Here is a 21,715-nt window from a genome sequence, read left to right as displayed (position 1 = left end):
TGGATATATTTAAAGTTTTTATTGTGAGTTTTTGCCTTTATGGCCAACTTCTTTTCAAATTCTCTTAGCCTGTCTTATCAATGTCTTAAAATTTAACTTGCCAATGCTTATGCTTTATCCTATTTTCTTCTGATGGATCCTTCTTCTAATTTTTGAATGAAGATCTTTTGGCTAAAATAGCCTTTCACCTCACTTTTTAGCCATGCTGGCAATTGTTTGACCTTCTTCCACCTTTCTTAATGCATGGAATATATATGGACTGAGTTAAATATAATCCTAGAAACAATGTCCATGCCTGTTGCACAATTTTTTTACCTTTGTAGCTGCACCTTCAAAAAAAATTTTTTTTTTTAAATTTTCTCAGTTTTCTTTGGAAAGTTTAGTGCTAGAGCCGTGGATTTACTTACTGTCCCCCTTCTAGTCATTAATTCAAATTTTATCATATCACTATTGCTAAGCAACCCCACCATGTTACTTCTCACCAAATCCTGTGCTTCACTGATAATTAGATCTGAAATTGCTCCCTCTCGTTGGTTCCTGAACCAATTGCTCCATAAAACTTTGATTTATTCCATCCAGGACCTTTATCTCTTTAGCATGCCCTGATGTTTCACTTGCCCAGTCAATATTGGGGTAATTGAAATCTCCCATTATTACTGCACTACCAATTTGGTTAGCTTCCCTAATTTCTCCTAGCATTTCACTGTCTGTCTCACCATCTTGGCCAGGTGGACAGTAGTATATTCCTATCACTTTCCCAACACACAAGGGATTTCTACCCATACAAATTTGATTGTAGACATAAAGTGCCACCCTGCCACCAAGATGCTCCTGTCATTGCGATATAATTTGTACCCTGGCATAGCACTATCCTATTGGTTATTTTTCCACCATGTCTCTGAAATGCTAATTAAGTCTGTTGCATTCACTGCTATACACTCTAATTCTGTCATCTTACTTCTTAGACTTCTGGCATTAGCATACAAACATTTCAAAGTGTGTGTTTTTTTTATTAGCATTCTGCTTTTCAGTTGACAGGGATAAATTGTAATCTTTTAGCTCAGGTGACTTTTTAATTATAGGTACTTGGACTACTTTTCTTATTATTGAAACCTCTCCGAGATGCCGTAACTCTAATGTACCCCCTGGATCCGGCAGAGCGAGAAAGCGGTTGTGCTTTCTGAAAGTGGATGCGCTAGTGTGTGCTGTCAGGGCAACTATCCCTGTTGAAGAGTGAGCGGCTTGAAGGAAGCATAGGATAGGAATAACGAGGCTATCCTTAAGCAGGCCTCGAGGCAGTGGCAATGAATTGCAGATGGCCTCCGCTGCTCCCTGGTGGTTCGCGCTCTCTCAAGAAATCGATGAGTCTGTTTTGAATTCAGGGCAGTGCCCTACAGCCTCTCCACCCTGGATGAGTCCAATCTCGCCTGATCTCGGAAGCTAAGCAGGGTTGAGTGGCAGCTAGGGATGTTGAATTGGTGCTAAGACAATCCAAAGACTTCTCTTACGAAATGGCCTTTTAAGGGTCTCTGGTTTGGTAGTGAGAAAGAAAAAAGAAATGGCCGATAAGTAGGGTAAGTCCCAGGGTCCTCTGTTACTAGAGGATTAAAAGCAGGCGCCACGTTCGTTCAGCACGGTATGTCGTGCTGGGGGTTTTAAACGTTTCGACCCTACAGAGGAGCGACTTTTCATAGGGCTTGACCTTTGAATAAGTTTGTCCTTCATCCCAGGCAGCCCAGATGGTTGGCAGGCATCCTGTACTGAGGACTGTGGCTTGGTAGTTTGAAAAATAATTTGCTGTTGGGCTCCTGAGGGGAGAGAATTTTCTCCCTCCCTTAGTTAATTTGGGTCCATGGTTGGGTGGATTTGGCTCCTGAAGTGAAAGCCTGGTGTTCCCTCCCTCAGTGGAGTGAGGCAGGACTGCAAGGCTACCAGGGAGGCCAGTGGGATAGCTTTCCTTATTCTTTTCACTTTATGCTGTTTTCCCTCTTCTCCTAGGACAAGCAGGATGGTAGTCCTCACATATGGGTGACATCAGATGGAACCAAGCATAGAAAACTTATGTCAAGGCTTCTAGAAACTGACACACTGAGCATGCCCAGCATGCCACTATCCACGTATCCACACAGGGTTCCTCGTCAGTCTCTCTTTTCCAAGAAGCTAGAGTGTCACGATTGTGGCGTTCATGCTTTTTGTGAAAAACTTTTGTTTCCGCCCAAGCCCCATCGGTTCCCTCTGCGTTTTCTGGATACTCTTTGGGCGCTTAGTTGTTCACATCAACCATGTGCCACGTTTTTTTCCCGTGGTGTCCGGTTTCTACTGTTGCCCTCAGTGCCCCCAGACTGTCTATCACAGACCCCCATGAGGTCTGTATTTTGTGCTCGGGGTCTTCGCATGATATCTGGGGTTGTGATTTTTGCACCCAAATGACCCCTAAGGGGCTGTCTGGTACGCTTGGACAAAATGGATAAATTTGTTCGGCGCCAAAGTATCCGAGCCGTTGACTTCGGCATTGGGGACATTGACACCCAAGGGGAGGGAGATCTTAACGACCCCAACTGCTTTGGTATCTTCCTCCCCCCCCCCCCCCCCCTGCTGTTGGGTTCCTGGGTGGAGCTGGACTCGGGAGATCATCCGATGTTAGTTTCTTCTCATTCCAGGTCTGGCTCCTCATTGTCCACCTCTGTGCCGGGGAAAGGTTGGACTGAACATTGGGAGAAATCAAGAAAACATTGCCATCAATAACCATTGTTGCATGACTCCAAACTTGGGAAGGCACCGGCACCGAGCGGGCTGCCCCCGAAAAGGCCCTGGGCTAAGGAAGCATTGCCTTCCATCGAACTCGAGGGTCAAGGCAATCCCCGGTGGTGGGCATAGATCCCCTTCGAGGCTCTGAAGGAGATCTGGTTTCACCGCCGCCTCCTCAAGCTGTCCTATCCTTGTCAGCATTTGAGGAGGAGTTGGAGCGCCTTGTGTGGCTGGCGGTCGGCATGGCCCTGTAGGTCATTGAGCCCTCTGGTCCCACCAGTGCCACCACCGGAACCTGCGCCATCGGTGCTTGCATACTTACTGGAGTGGCTGGATTTGCTGTTCAGTCTTTTACCGACACAGCCTCTCCCAATGCCCCAGGCACCCTAGCTGACACAGGGGGCATCAGAGTGGCCTCCATTGAAGGCTATCCTGGTGATTGTTTCCTCCGATGGGGCGGGAACAATTAATTTTGGCACCTCTCTCGAAGGCAACACCCTGGCCGGCGGTACCTCTCCCGGGTCCTTCGGACTCTGTGCCTTTGGGGCCGCCTGCTCTGGTGATCCCAATACCCGTGGCGCCTATGGGACTGGAATACCTTTTGGTTCCAATGGAGCAGTCTGTAGCCACACCTCTGTCCTTAAGGGTCTCTGCACAAGAGTTCATTGGGGGGGGGGGGGCTCAACCCCTTGTGTCCACAGGCTCACAGTGAGGATACCCCCTACGATCCTTGGGAGGATGAGGCATCCCCATTCTCTACAGTGGACTCTGAGGATTTGCCCTCCACTCCAGAGGAGCGGTGCAAGTCTCCACCGGAAGACTAACCTTTGCCGGTTTCGTGAGAGCCATGGCAGAATCTGTGCCTTTTCAGCTCCTGACTGAGCAGGTTCCAGGCATAAAATGCTAGAAATCCTTTGATTTGTGGATGCCCAGAAGGAGGTTGTCGCAGTGCTGGTATACAACATTTTCAAAGATCTGTTAGTCCAGCTGTGGGAGCATCCCAATTCCATCCCTCTAATAAACTGAAAAATGGATGTGGTTATCTTGGTGCAACCCCCCACAGGATTTGAACGTCAACAGCTTTCGCACCACGGACCGAGAATGTGACAGCAGATGCTCTGAGTCGTTCGTTCTGCCCTCACGAATGGTCACCGAAGCAGATTGCAAATCTGGTCTTCCGCCTTTAGGGAACCCCGGACTTAGATCTGTTTGCTTTCCCCCTTATAACAAGCAAGTAGACCAATTCTGCTCCCTATTCAGGACGGACTGCAGGCCGATCTCGGATGCCTTCGCTCGAGACTGGCTTGTTACCTCTCTGAGGCTGGCTTGAAGACCACCTCTGTGAGGGTCCACTTCAGTGCTATTGGGGCATATCACCAGGGAGTGGATGGCTTGCTGGCACTTCATGTGGGGACTGCTCCAGCTCAAATTGCCGATCCGTTCTCTGTGGTCTCCTGGGATCTCAACATGGTTTTAGCCCACCTTATGTGGGCCCTGTTTGAGCCCCGGCAATCTCGCGACCTGAAATACCTGTCCTGGAAGGTCCTCTTTCTAGTTGCAGTAACCTCAGCGCGCAAGGTCAGTGAGCGTCAGGCTTTGATGTCATACCCACCTTTTGTACAAAATTCTTTCATGACACGGTGGTTCTGCGTACGCATACTAAGTTCCTGCTGAAGATAGTGATAGACTGATTGATATGGAACTCCATCATCCCGCCCACCTTCTTTCTGAGGCCACATTCCCACAAGGGTGAGCGGTTTCTGCACACGCTGGATTGTAAAAAGGCCCTGGCCTTTTACCTGGACCATACAGCGGCCCACAGGCAGTCCACACAGCTCTTTCTGTCCTTTGATAGAAACAGGTTGGGGATTGCACTGTTCAAGCAGACCTTGTTCTACTCGCTATCTTTCTGCTATGTGCAAGCCGGACTTCAGCTTGAGGATCATGTCACAGCTCATTTTGTGAGAGCCATGGCAGCTTTGCTGGCCCACTTGTGTGCTGGACCCATGGATGAGATCTGCAGGGCTGCGACTTGGAGTTCCCTCCACACCTTTGCCTCTCATTACTGTCTGGACAAAGATGGCAGACATGACAGCAGTTTCGGTCAGTCAGTCCTCCGTAACCTTTTTCAGCAGTGAAAACCAACTCTTCCTGTCTCAGGCCCTTTATTCATGTTCAGGCCATCTCCCTCTGTGGCTGACTGCACTGTGGTGGTTGTGCCTGTTGGCACCTGGTTGGATGCCTGACGCTCTTGCTTGTTATTTGGGAGCAGCCTATAGCTATGTATTCACCCATGTGTGAGGACTACCATCCTGCTTGTCCTAGGAGAAAGCAGAGTTGCTTACCTGTAACAGGTGTTCTCCTAGGACAGCAGGAAACCAACTCTGCCACCCCATGGATTTGGGTTTTTTTCGGGTTTATTTTGTGTTTTATTTTTCGCTAATTCCATATAAGACTGAGGAGGGACCCCGCGTGGACGCATGGATAGTGGCAAGCTGGGTATGCTCAGTGTCAGTCAAAGTTTCTAGAAACGTTTCTAGAAACTTTGACCTAAGTTTTCCATGCCAGGCTGCATCTGATGTCACCCATGTTTGAGGACTAATTTTTGCTGTCCTAGGAGAACTATTACAGCTAAGCACTCTGCTTTCTCCTTTGCTATCCCCCACTGCATTTTCTATTTTTCGGTTGCTGCTCCTTTAATAAAAATTTGCCAGTGACCTAGTCAAAAAGTAAATGCATAGACGTTTTTCGGCAGCAGGCCCCCAGGGCGTGTACTGGTTTGGAGGTTTTTGGCAGGTGGCGCAGCATGAGAAGCACGTTACCTGGGTGAGGCGTGTAATTTGCACAGGCCAGGAAAGGTACAAAACTTTGCTGCACATGCCAGAAGGTGAGAGGGGAATTCTGTAGTCCAATAAGGGTATCACCTTATTTTTTTCTTTATTTTTTTTTCTTTCACCTTTTTATTTCTGTACGGACTTGCATAGAGCAAGTACAGAGTAGCTCCTCTCAGAAAGACGAGATATTTCTTGGGATTTATTTCCAAAGTTTTTCTATTCGGTGTATAGCATCCGTACTGAAAAATAAAACCCGTCAGGTATATTGTCACTGAATTGTTTGCAAGAAGTCTTACCTAGAAATTGTATAACATTTAAGTCTCAATTGTTTTACTTAGGCTTTTTTCCCATGCTGTGCTTATGGGAGAAAAGCGTAATAAATTAGGTTCTTAAGGCAGCATTCAATAAAGAATTGTTCAATAATCGAGGGATAAGTGGTAAGATCCTTTTATGAATAAGACCCTTAATTTTCTTTAACACAAGTTGAACTGGATAAATTCTGTTTCCTAGGTTCAAAAGCTTATCCTTATTCTGTGTCCACTGTAAAACTTAAACTTTCTAAAATCACATTTAAAGGTATGACACCACAGAGGAAGCAGTATTTATATCCAACTGTGCTTGTAAAAACAAAGCCACGGGATCAGCTACTTGAGGAGTTCAAAAGGCAGCAACTAGACCTACAAATCCCATTAAGCGATGCAACAGTGCCAACAGAAGAGGCTGACCAGGTAAATTAGTGTACTTGTGGTATCCAACTTTTGGGATCGATTCCTAGAAATTTATTAAGCTTATTGAATTATGTATGAATTGCTGAGGTAAAGAGTCCTTCTGCTTGTATACTTGGCTGAGTTATTTTGCTCGGAGGATAAATAAAAATGCAGCTATCTATGTGGAAAATGTTATCTGACAATGCTGACAGTGTCCTAAAAGAAACTGGGTGGGGGGGGGGAGGGCATCCTAAAAGCTTTTCTGGGCATATGTGGGATTTCCCATTCAGCTGCTGTCATTTGGGTGCCCCTTAATCCTTATCTGGAAGATGGAATTATTTTTTGCACCTGAAAAGACAAAAATCCTCTTGCCATCAAGCCACCTCAATTTCATTCACTTTTTTTCTTCTGTTTACCTAATAGCTGCTTTTAAGACCCGATGTAATAAGAGTGCATAATTTTACCTGCAGTTGGGTGCACATATTTTGTGTGCAAACTTTATTTCCAATGTAGCAATGAGTCCTGCCCAAAAAAAAAAAATGCATATGTAAAACCGTGCACATTGCTTGGCACCTGCATGGGAAATCCTATACTAATGAAAACATTGGTTATAAACACCCACCACCACTATACAGAGGTTCACTAGCTTAACTCATATTTTCTTAATACTGGAAAAATGACTCCAGGTCAGAGGTGGAGTAAAGTTGTTGGGTCCTGTAGTTAGTGTGTGATAGTGGCAGCCTGCATGGGAGAGCTTATGTACTTGTGTGTATGCTCCGGAGGACCATGAGGATCTGGATCGGTTTTCTTATGGCATGGCCCTTGCGAGGTCTGATTTGAGTAAAAAGGGTTACTCTGAAGAGATTGTAAATACACACTTATAATAATCCCTCGAAAATGCAGGTGGTTGCTGTTGCTTGCTTTAGAGGCCTTGTTTTAGGTAGACCCTTGTCCTCTCATCCCATTGTGTCGTATTTCCTTGAGGCAGTGAAGTGCATTAGGCTTCCGGTGAGCTAGCGTCCGTAGTGCACAGGCACCACCAACTTTAAAAGTATGCCGTGCACATTCAGAAAGCAGCAACACAAAAGAGGAAGAGGCCCGTGAGGCCGCTTGCAGACCCCATCGTGTTGGCAGCCAAGAAGAGAAGCAGGACCGGGAGGCTGTTAGCAGACCCCATCCAGCTGGTGGCTAAGAGGAGGAAGAGGCCTGCTAGGCCGCCGGTGGCCAAAGAAAGAAGAGGAACAGGCTCGGGAGACCAGCGGCAGCCGGTGAAAGAAGAGGTCCAGGAGGTCACCAGCAGCTGAGAAGAAAGAGAAGTCCATTCTCCCGCTTTTGTAAGTATGTTTGCCTTCAAACTGTGTGGCCAGTATGTGCTCTCTGCTGATCTCCTGCATCATGAGATCAGCATGTAGAGGAAGTGCTAGCCCTGCAAGTTTTGAATAGCACGGAGCTGGCACACAGGGAACAGTGGGGAGAGCAGGTTCCTTCTTCTTAGCAGCCTCCCAGGCCTGCGCCTCTTCTTAGCCGCAGGCGGGATCAGGTCCACCGATAGCTTTCCGGACCCGATGGGGATCCCGTTTCTGCAAGAGAATGGTAAGCTGCCTGGATATATGTGAGTGGTAACCTATCTCGGTATGGGTGTGTGTAGTATGAATTGGGGGCCTGCTTGGTGGTGGTGGGGGTTGTAAATGGGAGCCTGCCTGCATGTGTGGGTGTGAGGGAATGGGAGCCCGCATGTGAGGGAGCCTTTGTATGTGTGTGTGATAGTGGCAGCCTGCATTGAGAGCCTACGTGCTTGTGTGTATGAGAGAGCATGTAAGTGATCCTGTGTGTGGGAATGGGATCATGCATGTGGGAGTGGGAGCCTGTGTGTGAGTGCATGTGAGAGAACATGAAAAAGTGGGAACATGTGAGAGCATGCTACAGTGGGATCCTGTGTGAGAGCTTGTGTGAGCCCACATGTGTGAGAGCCTGTTTGTTTATTTTATTTATTTATTTAAAAGCTCTTCTATACCATCGTTAAGTTAGATAACCATCACAATGGTTTACAGCAAGGCACGATAATGAATAAAGTAAGTGGTGTAGATTACAATTAATCATGTGCCATCATAGTGCGGTAACAATTCACTTCAATAAAATATGTGTGTACATTAAGTTTGTCTGTAGGGAGCATAGTAGACGGAAAGAATTTAACTTTAATGTGCATTTGTAGGTTACAAATAACAATTTCTAGTTTGGTGCATCCTAATCAATCAACTGTTTTTTTCCTTCTCTTTATCTTTATAAAAAGCTTGTTTAAATAGCCAGGTTTTCAGATTGGATTTGAATATTTTGAAGGAATGAGGAAAAGACAAAGGGGGGGGAAAAAGACTAACTAATTGATTAGAAAAATAAGATCAGACGAAGGTTAAAAAAAAAAATTGCTTTTCAGCAATTGGAATATGCCATCTTGGGAGATGTGCATTTATTAAATATTTTGTATTTTGCTTTTTCTTCAGCGTTCCAGAGTTCAGAGTCTGATTTCTCTGGCTTTCCAATTTAGTTTTGCCTACATGTTTGTTTCTAATTTGTAGTCCCTTATTCTGTATTAGGAAAGGGTCTGTCTGGGATGTGCTTGTGTGACACAGATGCAGTATTTTGACTAGCATGTAGTTTCTCTATAGGCATTTGTAGCAGCCCGGCTTGTTCTGTTTGCCCAGTAGGTGGTGTATTAGTGTTTTATTACCTGGCTTGTGTGTCAGGCTCTCACAGGGACATGCATGGGAGAGAGCCTGTGTGTGAGTCGGGGAGTGTGTGAGCATTGGTATGTCAATATGAGAGGAAATGTGTGAAAGAATGAAAGTTAGGGTGTGTGTGTGTGTGTGTGAATGAGAGAGAAGATAGTTTGTGTGGCTCTACCTCCCCCCAAACTGATGATCTCAGGGTGAGTGGAAATCAAAAAGTCCCAGGTATGGAGAGCAGGAGGTTTTTTAGTCCTTATTAGTTTTATTGGGTGTAAATTGTTTCTATTAGAAAGATTTTTAATTGGATGTTTTATTCATCAGATACTTTGAAATATTGTAATATTTGGGAAATATTAGAACAAATTTATGCAAGTTTTTTTAAATTATTGGATGTTAGCTGTGTTTACTTTTTTTTTTTATTACATGGTTTTAATATTATGAATGATTTATATCTCTTGATCTTATTGCTGGATATTTTGCAAGGAATGATGGTTTCTGTTTCTCCAATTTTGCACCGCATAATACAGTCAGGCTTCTGGTTTCCAGTACAGTTTTTGTTGGCACGTTTCTATTTTGTATTTCAGGGTTTGTCTGTATTTTAAAGGTCCAGTTTTTGTGTAACTTGAATTCTTGCTGTGAAAATTGTGATACTTACCATCACTGGCTTTTATGGCATTCTGGTCCTCTTCCTCACTTCTATTTTATACAGAAGTTTGCTTTTTATTTCATTTGCATGCAGAAAATGGTTTAGAATGTTCTTGCAGAAAACATTTTTTTCATTCACATTTTATTATGACTGCTACTAGTAGATTAGGCGATTATTTAAGGGATGGATTTAGCTAACTTTCTAAGGCTTGGGTTGCTGTGAGCATAAAATTTATAGGCATTGTGCATCAAAGAAAGTAGTGATCACAAGGTAATGTATGAGAGTGTACAGTGTTCTAGGGCACATGGCAGCAGCAAATTTCCTTGTGCCCCACCAACTTCAGCGGTCACCCTATGCCCCTTTGGTGAGGGATTCAGAGCCATCTTGGAATTTATTTCTGGTATTTCTTAGCATCCACTCAGATGAATCTAGAGCAAGTGGGTTGTGCACTTGTACCAGCAGATGGAGGTCACAGTATATATTCTTCTGCAGTGACAGTTTGCCAGAATTCTCCAACAGATGGTGGACATGCATCTCTCCCCACTGGGGATTGTTTCAATTTTGAAAAGGAGAAATAAGGAAAATGAATTTGCCCCACTCTCCTGCAGTGATACCAATGATCCCTCCCCCAGTTGAGCATTCCTGAGATGATATACATGGTGCCTCAGAGGTGTACCTTAGTAGCTGGTTTTCAGCCAGTGTGGGCTTAGCTGTTTAAACAGCTGAAAGGCAGCAGGTGTGGTGATGGCACATAATCCCCCCCCCCCCCCCCCCCCCGGAGCAGGAAACTGTCTCTGTACTCAGCCAGGTAAGACTGAGCTCAGGTAAGTTTAAAAAAATATAATAAAAATACAGAGAAGGAGGGGGAGGGGTTTGTTTAAGGCTTTCTCCTTCCCCCGGTCTCCGTGCTCGGCGCTGTTCAGATGTTGCTCCTGCTCCGTGAGAGGTCAAGGGACACGGGCAGTCTGGCAAGTTGAACAGCCTCTGTAGGCTATCCCCGCTCTGAGGCTTTTTCGCTACACAACATATGGTAGACCTAGACGGCATTTTGCACGCTTTCTATAGGCTGCCCTCTACAGGATTGTCTGTTCAGTGTGTGCGTCTAGCTATGCGTCCAAGTTGTGCGTCCAGTTTTTGGACACTTGGGCATGCCTAGTAGTCTGTGTGTCCAAGTTAAACAGCGTCTTAAGTGGCCATCTGCTTACCTGTGCACTTAAGTTTTTATGACACCTAAGTCTTGAATGCCTAGGAGAATTTTGGATGTGTTTTGTTTTTTTTTAAAGACACATGTCTCCGATCACTGATCAGTGTGCTGCCGGCCTAATAGCGCCTATATCTCAGAAACCTAAGTACCTTTGTATTTATACTGCCTATCATATTTGGGCTTTTCAGCCAAGAGTGCCCACTGACTTGTGCCAGTGCTTTTTGGAGGCTCAGGGAGATTTATCTTCCTCTGATTTTAGTAGGCTTTGTTCTTCCCAGCCAGATGTAGGTCTGGGTAATCACTATTCAGGTGGGCGCCTGATTTTGGACTTTCCCTGATTCATCAGTAGGGGACGGTTGCTCAGTGAGTGTGCCTCGGGACATCCTGATACAATTTTCCAGGGATTTGCAGTCTTTCCTTCAGACGCAGTCCTCAGCCTTGTCCAATGCTCCCAGGGCAGAGTCACAAGTAGGAAACTTGCCTGGACCGGCTATTAAGCGCTGGAGTCGTCCTAGAGCGGGACTGTCCAATGGAGATCTGGATGGCACGAATGATGGCACCAATCCTGACTTTTGAAGATGGTGGAATTCCTCCTGGACTAGAGCCATATAGGTCTATGTGATGGCTCTTTCATAGAGATGAACTCTCAGCTCTGTTTTCCCAGACCTTGAAAATGCTCTGATTTCCTGGGGCAGATTCCTTGTCTAAGCCAAAGAGAAATCCCATTTTGGTTTCCTGGCGTAAAGCAATGATGGAGGCCATTCAAGAGCTAGTTTCAAAGGAGGTTGGATTTTGGAAGGCCTATACCCCTTGACTTCGAAATTAGATGCACTTGTGTGTGCAGTCTCTGAGCAGAACACTATTACCATGGAAGGAGGAGAGGTCTTGAAGGATGATCCTGATAGGATTGAAACTATCCTTAAGCAGACATTTCCAGCAGTGGCAATGACTTTGCAAATAGCTTCTTGTTACCTGGTGGCTCGCTCTTGTTTACTTCTCTATTAAGAGGTTGCTGACTCTAGGGTGAGTTCCTGAGCAGTTATGGAACCAGCAGCTGCCTTCTTGGCAAGGTGCAGATTGCGATTTGGTCCACACTTCAGCCAGAGTGGCTTTGGTGATAGCAGCCAGGCATCAGTTATCATTGACAAATTGGTTGGCTGATGCAACCTCTGAGGCTAAGATAACAAAATTGCCCATTAAAGGCTCGCTCTTGTTTGGGGAGCGAGTTGGAGAAACTGGCCAGTAAGTAAGGCGAATCACTGGTTCTTGGATTACCAGAGGATAAAGAGACTTCACGCACCGTTCGCATGAGAGGCCAAGCGTTTTTGACCTTATAAGAGGAGCGACCTTTCAGAAGACTCTACCTTTTGGTAGGTCTGTCTTCTCGTCCCAGACAGCCTCGAGGGGGGTGCAGACTCTGGTTGTGGATCCTCCCAAGCCTCCCAATGAAAGTTTGCTGACCCTCTCTGAGAACAGGAGATAGGGGGACTCCTCTCTCTTCTATCAGAGGTGGGTCGAGATCATATTGGATCAATAGGTCCTTGAGGTGATACGATAAGGATATGTGCTGAAGTTTTGCAGTATTCCTCGGGATGGGTTCATGGTCTCTCCCTGCACTCCCCACAGAAGAAGCAGGCAATGGAGGATACATTGGCAAGGTTCCTCAGTTTGAGGGCTGTGATTCCGGTGCCCACATCTCAAGAAAATATGGGGCAATATTCCATTTATTTCATTGTGCCCAAGAAAGAGGAATCCTTTCGTCCCATCCTGGATCTCAAAGGTGTCAACCGTCATCTGCGGGTGACTCATTTTTGCATGGAGAACTTGTGCTCAGTGATAATGGTCGTGCAGTCAGGAATTATTTACCTCTTTGGACCTGTCTGTGCATATCTTCACATTCCCATTCAACTAGAGCTTCGGTGCTTTCTGCGGTTAGCAAATCTGGAATCCATTATCAGTTTTGGGCCCTGCCTTTTGGTCTGGCCACCGCTCCCAGGACATTTTCCAAGGTAATGGTGGTAGATGCAGAACTGAGAGAGGATGGGATCCTAGTACACCTGTATTTGGACTGGCTGATTCGAGCCAAGTTGCCAGAAGCGAGCCACCTGGTGACCTGCAAGGTGATCTCCCTGTTGCAGGAGCTCAGCTGGGTGGTGAATCTGGCCAAGAGCAGTCTTCAGCCTGTTCAGTCGTTGGAATACCTTGAGGACAAGGTTTTCCTGTCGGAAGCTCGTATTCAGAAGTTGACGGCACAGCTACATCTATTGATGAACACTTTGCACCCAACCATATGGTCCTCTCTGCAGGTACTTGGTTTAATGGCGGCAACCCTGGAAGTGGTACTGTGGGTGAGAGCACATGTGTGTCCTCTTCAGTGCTCCCGGTTGTCTGTGGAAGCTGAGATCTCTGGACTATTCAGTTCGGCTCCCCCTGCCGATGGAGGTCTCCCAACTGCAGTGGAATTTTTGCAAGATGGTGTGAGTAAAGGCTTGACCCTCAATTGCTTAAAGGTACAAGTAGCGGCCTTCACCTATTTCAGGGTCAGGTAAATGGAGGTTCCTTGTCTCATCCTGATGTGGCCTATTTCCTGAAAGGAGTGAAACATCTCCATCCTCCTTTGCAGTTTCTGGTACCCCTATGGAGTCATAATTTGGTATTGGATTTCTTGGCAGGCCCTACGTTTAGACTGCTGCGTACTCTGCCCTTGTGCTTACTGATCTTGAAAACTGCTTCTTGTGGCAATTTGTTCTGCATGTAGGACTTCCAAACTGTAAGCCTTGTCTTGCCATGAGCCTTTCCTCCGGGTGACTCCAAGCTGTGTTTCACTTTCATCAGTCCATCTCTGGACAGAGAGATGTAGAGGAGGATCGTATGTTGCGACTCTGATGTCGAAACAGGATTGTCAAGTATCTGGAGGTTACTAAGCCGTTACGGAAGATCGATCTCCTGTTTGTTCTTCATGCCGGTACTAGGCAAGGAGAGCCAGCCTCGCGGGCTCCAATATCTCGCTGGATTAAAGAGGAAGTCACAGCTGTATATGTTGATTCTGGGAAGCTGTTACCCAGTCGGGGCTCATTCCACTAGGGCTCACAGTGTCATTGGTGGAAGTGAAATGGTCTCCTGTCAGCATTTTCCAAGCTGCAATGAGAGGTCCTCATTACACACTTTTTCCAGGTATTGTCTGGATATGCAAGCCTGGGAGGATGCAAACTTGGCATGTGTGGTTTTGACTGGACCACGGGCAGCCTCTTGCCCTATTCGGGAGTAGCTTGGGTACATCCCACTTGTGGATTCTTCTGACTGGAAGCTAAAAAATGAGAAATTACTACTTGCCTGATAATTTCCTTTTCTTTAGGACAGTCAGATGAATCCAGCTTCCCTCCCTTGGCTGACGAATGATTGTAGTGTGGTCCTCCTTGGCCATGTGTTACAGGGATTACTGGTAAGAGTTAGTCCAGTCCCTAGACTAATGTTAATACATTCTTGTCTGAGCTCAGAATTACCTATTGGCTGAGAATTGAAATGTTTATCTGTTTTTAATCAAGTTTTGTTAGCCTGTCCACAGTTGCTTTTGAAGAAATACTTGCAAGCTGATGTCACTGCAAGGGTATTTATACTGTGACCCCCAGATTGCTCCCTCTGCATCTGTTGGTAGAGGTGCATTACCTACTGGTTTTGGATTCATCTGACTGTCCTAAAGAAAAGGAAATTATCAGGTAAGTAGTGATTTCTCATTATCATTTCTAGCTTTGAGCCTTTGTCTTCTACTAAGCTGCTCACTCTTAAAGTATTATTTTTAGTGGCGATTTACTTGGCTAGTCGAATTTGAGTTACAAGCCCTATGATGCAGGAAACCTTTCTTGATCACTTCTGACAATGGTGACATTCATACAGTTCCTTCCTTTCTTCTGAAAGTGATTTTGCCTTTTCACTTGAGTCAGGTGATGTTTCCCCTCCTTTAGACAAGAGGAATATGGGGAGGAGTATACTCAGCTCTGTTCCTTAGATGTAAAGAGTGCTTCTGTTCTATTTGAAGATCAGATCTGTTCGTTATATTTGCTGAGCTCAGAAAGGGAGAAACAGCATCATGTTGGTGTGATGGATAAGAGGTCATAGGGCAGCCTATATAAATAAGGATCTGAGAGCTCATTCCACTAGAGCGCAGGCAGCATCTTGGGTAGAGCTTCATTTGGTCTCTTCATTGGAAATTTGTAAGGTAGCAGCCTGGTCTTCTTTATATTCTTTTTCAAAACCTCATCTGGATGTTCTGGCCAAGGAGGCGGTTTCCTTTTGGCTTGGAAGTTTTAAGAACAGGTTTGGTAGCTCTCCCCCACTAGAGAATTAGCTTGGGTGTATCCCATGTTTCTGAACTAGTCAGGCCTGGAGGAAAAGGAAGGAGACATTTTATTCTTACCTGATAATTTCTTTTTATTGAGTCCAGTTCAGGATCCTCCCTATCTGCCAAATGTATGAATTCTGTGAGTAATTGTTCAGGAAAAATAAGCTTTGCCTACAGTTTCTGGTGTTAAAAAGTATGTATTCAATTTTTCCCCTTTAGGAAGCCCTCTGGTTTGAGTTAGGGAGTGGTGTTACTTTATGCTTAGTTTGTTACAGGAAATACTGGCAGGCTGAGGTTAGTACAGTAACTGTAAGGGGTGACATCAGCAAGTCTGTTAGTCTCTGTCTCCATCTGTTGGTTGGTGGGCATAACGCATGCATCTGGACTGGTCTGGATGGAATCAAGGAAAGGAAATTCAGGCAAAAAAAAAATTTCTCCTTAGTCTGCAATGTGTACCACAATCATCCTCCAAAAGTGTGGGTTCTCTTTTTTTGGGTGGTGGGGTTTCTCCACTTTACTTTGCTGGTCCTTGAGGCTTCAAGAGAAAAAAAGCACTTAGGTTTTGTAGGGGATTTATTTTTGTTGGTTTAAACCAGAGCCCCTGATTTCCTGCAGTAGGTTTTTCAAGATTCTGAAGCAATTATGTGACAAATTTTGCACAACAATTTACCCCCTCTGTCAAATCTTCATTTTTTATTGAAACCCATACACATTGTTTTTAAACAATATTTAAACTAGATGCAAATAAGTTTTTAACTTATCTTACCTTGATAAAAACGTATCAAGTTCCAAAATCAACTGTGAAATTCACTTTCGTTTTGAATTTATATAGTGCATCCATCATTTATATTTTCTTGAAAGCACTTATTTTTCCAAGTATATTAGCTTCTTTATGCTACAAATGCCCTCATTGTCAATATTTTATCGTGTTGGTAATTATTTATTTAATTATTTATTTAACATTTTTATATACCGACCTTCATGAAAGAAATTCATATCAGATCGGTTTACAAATAACATGGGGGAATAACAAAGTCAAAACCATATAACAAGAGATGAAAGTTACATATAACAAGGGGTATTAACCTGGAGGGCTAGGATAGCCGGAGCGATAGTAAGGCATAACTGAATAAAATTAGATAATACAATAATAATAATAATACAATAATATGAATAATTACACAGAAAGATATGCACACTCATGGTATCACACCAAAAAGGATTGAATTAACACAAGCTTGAAACTTGTCAGCAGTAGTGTCTGTTGTCAGTCAAGGCTCCTATGAATTGAAATGAGTGCCCCTTTTGTCAGCTGTGGGACACCAGCAATTGCAAACTTCCTAAACGCATCCAGGTCTTTTTGAATGGTGTATGATTGGCCACATACGCAGGTGCAAGAAACTTGGTATAAAGATTAAATTCTTCTAAAGGGACATCACTTCATCTAGGAATTGTATCAAAATCTTTGGTTTGAGGGAAAAAACACTTGACTGCTGCTTCTGTCTACTTCAACATTATTTCTCCACTCCTGTTCCCTTCAGGACGGGAGAGAATTAGGAGGTAGAAATGCTTCAGGTATGCTGACGACAAGCTAATTATGTGGTTTTTCCCACAGCCTTATAATCATGGGAGGCTAGAGATGCTGGTTTACACAAATGGTGTATATACACTGAATATATTTTGATTCCTATCTGGTCTTTGGGTGCAGTGTAGAATAGAGTATTTATTTGATTTATATTCCACCTTTCAGATACTTCAAAGCAGATTACATTCAGGTAATACCCTTGGCATTTAGCAATGATTTTTCACGATGCCCGGTGTAAGGTTGAGTGTGGAACAGATTGCCCTATTTTTTCTCCAGCATTCTTTCTGTTCTGAACAAGTACTGTGAGGTCAGAAAGTCACATAAGTAACAACTGAATACAGGTCTAAACAATAAATGCATTATTAATTTGATACTGTCCTTTCAATTAAAAATTGGAGGCATAAGTAAAGGATGTGAGATAAAGATGTTGCATTTGAAGATGTACTATGCGTGTGTGTGTGTGTTTAGTATTTGGTGCAACTGATTTTATTTTATTTTGTCTGCTAAACCATTCTCTAGGATTCAACCAAAGATGAGCCTTTAATGTATGATGACAACCTCTTCGATGAAAAGTCTTTTGTAGACTTAAATGTCACTTGCCAAGAAAGTGGTGGTGTTCCTTTCTTCCAGGTAATTCCTCTTTCTGGTTTGGTTTGCTTTTAGCAGCATGTGTAGGTATCTATTACGAACGCTTTAGAGCTCTTTTTTAAACAATACTGAGATTTGAGGCGGGGTTTCCCCTTGGTCATTTAGAATAACAGGGCTTCCCAAATTTGACCTGGTGATGTCAGCCAATATGCACAGTGAATGTAATCTGAGATCTGTGTACATTGGAGGTCCACTATATGCAAATTTCTTACAGCAATGACGGCAGAAAAAGACCTGAAGGCCCATCCAGTCTGCCCAAAAAGCTACTTATGGTAGTATCTGTCGCTCCATGCAGGATACCCCCAAGCCTTATGATAAGGATAGTAATATTTATAATCAATCAAACCCAAGCAACTCTCAAATCCATAAATTACTGCCTGCAACCCACACATCTGCATTATCATAGTGCCTTACTTGGCTATCTGTTTTCTGTAATGATTAACACTTTCTCTTGTAGCTCTGTCGTCATTCAAAGCCTTTGGTCTTGTCTGTTGAATTGCTGTCTTTCCTGAGTTGAGCATTGCTGATTCCCTTCAGTTAATGCTCTTCGACTGGCCATCAAACAATTCTTCAGGAATACTTCATAGCCCTCTCCATTCATGTGAACACTTCCATTTCAAAACTAGCTTTTAGAAAGTTATTGCACATAAATGGACAGGGAATTAGTTATTTTTATTCAGATTCATTTAATACCTGTGCTAAAAACTGAAGGACTGTCCTTTCTGTTAAAATATGAGGCTTATAGAGCTTAAAGATTAAATATGTTTTTTATAATTTATATCCTCAGCACAAAAAGAGCCAGAAAAGGGAGAAAGAAAATAAAGCTACCACAACTCTTTTGGAAAAATCAAAAATAGAAGATGGTACAGAAACGATACCACGTTCTAAATTGCCTTTGCGATTACAAAACTAACACAAGTGGATTACAAAGATAGTGTTATGGATATCTATATCTGTTCACTTTTAAAGTCCAAATAACTTTTTTAATTTTGATAATTTTCCTGTAGATTTCAAATAAAACTTGTTACATTAAAGCTTTTCACTTGCATATCACCTTAAACTGTTTTATACAAATGTATATAAGAAATAAATGTGTGTGTGTGTATATATATATATATAGGGAATAAAAAATGTTTGTTTCACCTAAAAAAAAGTAGATTTTGGTAGCAAATGTATTAAATTTTTTTTTAATAAAGTTCAGACTTCCATAGTGCTGGTTCAGTATCTATAACTAAAATTCTGTCTGGGATGGGTATCTGCTGTGGAGTTGCGATAAACATTCTTACTGTATAGTATGTTGTGAGGAATTGTGGGTTTTTTACTGGGACTTTAAAGTCACTTGCCTACAACAAATTACTAACTACTATTTATTTATTTATTTATTTATTTAAAAACTTTTATATACCGGTATTAGTATGCATACATCATACCGGTTTACAATGTAACTTTAAAGGTAGAAATTACAATGAACAGGGAGGGCGAACAAGGAGGAGTATACAAAGAGCAGGAGGTGGAGGAATTAAAGCAATAAATAAAAACTGCAACGGACTATTTACAGGAATATACAAGGCGTAGGCAAGATACTTGCAGAAGTCGGTGTACTTAATCAGGGTAGGCTTGTCGGAAGAGCCATGTTTTAAGTTTTTTTCTGAACTTGGCGTAACATGGCTCTAGCCTGAGAGTGGTAGGGAGGGTGTTCCATTGTTTAGGGCCTGCAATGGATAGTGCACGGTCCCTAGTAGAGGAGAGGTGGGCTTTTTTCAAAGGGGGAATGGAGAGGGTGCCTTTGTTGACAGTGCGAGTGGGTCGTTCAGTGCGTATTGGACGAAAGGGTTCATCCAACCAATTGGAATTGTGCGAGTGGATGGACTTGTGCACTATGGTTATACTACATATAAAACCAATATAATATCCACAATTAGTGTTACCACACACGCACCCTTTTTCCAGCTTGGCACTCTACTTAGGGAAATAATGTTCTTGGAAAAATGTAGCATAAAGAGAGCTTACCAGAGCATCCAGAAACGTTTCTTCAATTACACTGAAATTCAGATTTCACACAAGGGCCCTTCCAGCTCTTATAGTAAAATGAATCCTTTTGTTTATCTTGAGTGGATTATTCACTCAGATGCTGTGAGTGAATCAACAGTTTGCTCCTCCAAGTTATCACATTGTGCACTGTTTTATCTTGAGGGGGATGAGCTCCTCAGACCTTGAGTGATTTACCAGTCCCCCAACTATGTACCTCTAGCTCATTATGGTGCCTGTCCTCCAAGTTTATGAAATCATTGCTGCATCGTCCATCTACCTTATAAATGGATTCTGACCGGCCCGCAAATGCGCAGTAGAGAGCAGCTCTACCACGCATGCGCGGGTGGGAGAGCATGTCGATCAGAGCAGAGCGCGACCTTTTAAAACATGCTGCTGGGAGGAGCAGTAGAGGCGAAGGGGAGGAGCACTAGCGGCGACGAGGAGCAGCGAGCCCGGTGGTGAGGCACGAGTGAGGGGGGGGACCCCCCGGAGACCTCCCGTCTGCGCCGTCCGAGGGAAGGTGTTGTGGATGAGGGGAAGAAAAGGGAAGATGAGAGGGGATGGAAGGAACAGGGATGTGAGTAAGTGGGAAGGATAAGAAGGTGTGGAGAAGAGAGGGAGTGGAGGAGGGAGAGGGAAGGGGTTGTGTGGATGAGCTGAGAGGGGATTGAGAGAGGGTGGGGAGGGAGAATAGGGGGGCGGTGAGGGGAGGTAGGCAGTGGGAGACAGAGGATGAGTAAGACTGGAGGGAAGGGATGAGTGGGGAAGGGGGAGTGAGGGAGAAAAAGTGTGGAAGGGTGCTGTGTTCGAAAATGGACCGAAAAAATTTTTTTTTAATGTATCACGTTACTTTCGGACCAGGCACAATAAGAAGGGAACCGGCTCGGGTTCGGGTCCCGGCCGCACCCCACAATGAGAATCAGCCGACCCATCTGGGGGAAGAAGCCATAGGGGGCAGGCTAACCCTATTCTACTGCAGATGGGTCGAGATTACTTCGGACCAGTGGGTCCTCGACATCATCCGAGAAGGGTATTACCTGGACTTCCTTCATCCCCCTCCAGACAAGTTTGTGGAATCTCCTTGTCCACCCCTCAAGAGGGCGGCACTGGAAGCTACCTTGTGGAGGCTCCTGTCCCTAAAAGCCATAATTCCAGTGCCTGCATGGGAGATAAATTCTGGGCATTACTCCATTTATTTCATCGTACCCAAGAAGGGGGGGCACCTTCAGACCCGTCCTGCACCTCAAGTCAGTCAACCGGCACTTAAGGGTCCCAGGATTTCGCATGGAAACTCTGCGGTCAGTCTGAAGTGCAATACAGCCAGGGGAGTATCTCACATCCCTGGATCTGTCAGAGGCCTACTTGCATATCCCAATCCATCGGGATCACCAGCGCTACTTACGCTTCAAAGTCCTGAAACAACACTTTCAGTTCCGGGCTTTTTACCCTTTGGGTTAGCCACCGCGCCGCGGACCTTTACCAAGGTAATAGTAGTGGTGGCGGCGTCACTCAGGAAGGAAGGAATTTTCGTCCATCCCTACCTAGACGATTGGCTGATCAAGGCAAAGTCACCGGAGGAGAGCCACCGGGCAACCAGCAGAGTTATATCTCTTCTGGAAAGCCTAGGATGGGTAGTCAACATGAACAAGAGTTCCCTACAGCCTTCGCAGTCGCTGGAATACCTAGGAGTCCGATTCGACACCCAGGGAGCCAAAGTCAGCCTGACCTCCAAGAGGAGATCAAAACTCCGGAATCGTTTACAGACTCTGCTGAGCACCACCCGGCCCACAGCTTGGGATTACCTACAGGTCCTCGGCCTAATGGTGTCCACTCTGGAAGTGGTACCATGGGCACGGGCTCATATGAGACCGTTACAATGCGCCCTCCTATCTCGGTGGAGCCCACGATTACAGAACTACACCGTGCATCTACCTCTACCGGCCAGAGTACGGAATCAGTTACAGTGGTGGCTGCAGCCCAGCCACACGAGCCGGGGGTCAAAAATATCCTCCCCAACCTGGACCCTGATCACTACAGATGCCAGCCTGAGCGGCTGGGGAGCACACTGCGAAGAGCTAACCGCCCAAGGGCGGTGGAACAGAGAAGAGTCGGGGTGGAACATCAACCGACTAGAGGCACGGGCAGTCAGGTTAGCCTGCCTGCGATTTGCCCACAGACTTCGAAACGGGTGACTATTGCTCGCTGGATCAAAGAAGTTATCAAGGCGGCCTATGTAGAAGCAGGAAAACC

General features: G+C 44.7%; 1 protein-coding gene across 2 annotated transcripts in view; it reads left to right on the top strand.

Annotated features, from left to right (window-relative positions):
- KIF11 (kinesin family member 11) overlaps positions 1-18,482 on the top strand; it is a 185,904-nt gene extending 167,422 nt beyond the window's left edge. For both annotated transcript variants that reach the window (XM_029609919.1, XM_029609918.1), the window contains exons 21-23: positions 6,159-6,310; positions 17,306-17,416; positions 18,222-18,482. In XM_029609919.1, the coding sequence (XP_029465779.1) occupies positions 6,159-6,310; positions 17,306-17,416; positions 18,222-18,347 (389 nt within the window). In that variant the 3' untranslated portion in view covers positions 18,348-18,482. The remainder of the gene's footprint in view (positions 1-6,158; positions 6,311-17,305; positions 17,417-18,221) is intronic.
- Positions 18,483-21,715: the final 3,233 nt, after the last annotated feature.

Source organism: Rhinatrema bivittatum, chromosome 7 (genome assembly GCF_901001135.1).
Source record: "Rhinatrema bivittatum chromosome 7, aRhiBiv1.1, whole genome shotgun sequence".
In the NCBI taxonomy this organism is placed as follows: Eukaryota; Metazoa; Chordata; class Amphibia; order Gymnophiona; family Rhinatrematidae; genus Rhinatrema; species Rhinatrema bivittatum.
This window is presented reverse-complemented; position numbering and strand designations above follow the sequence as displayed.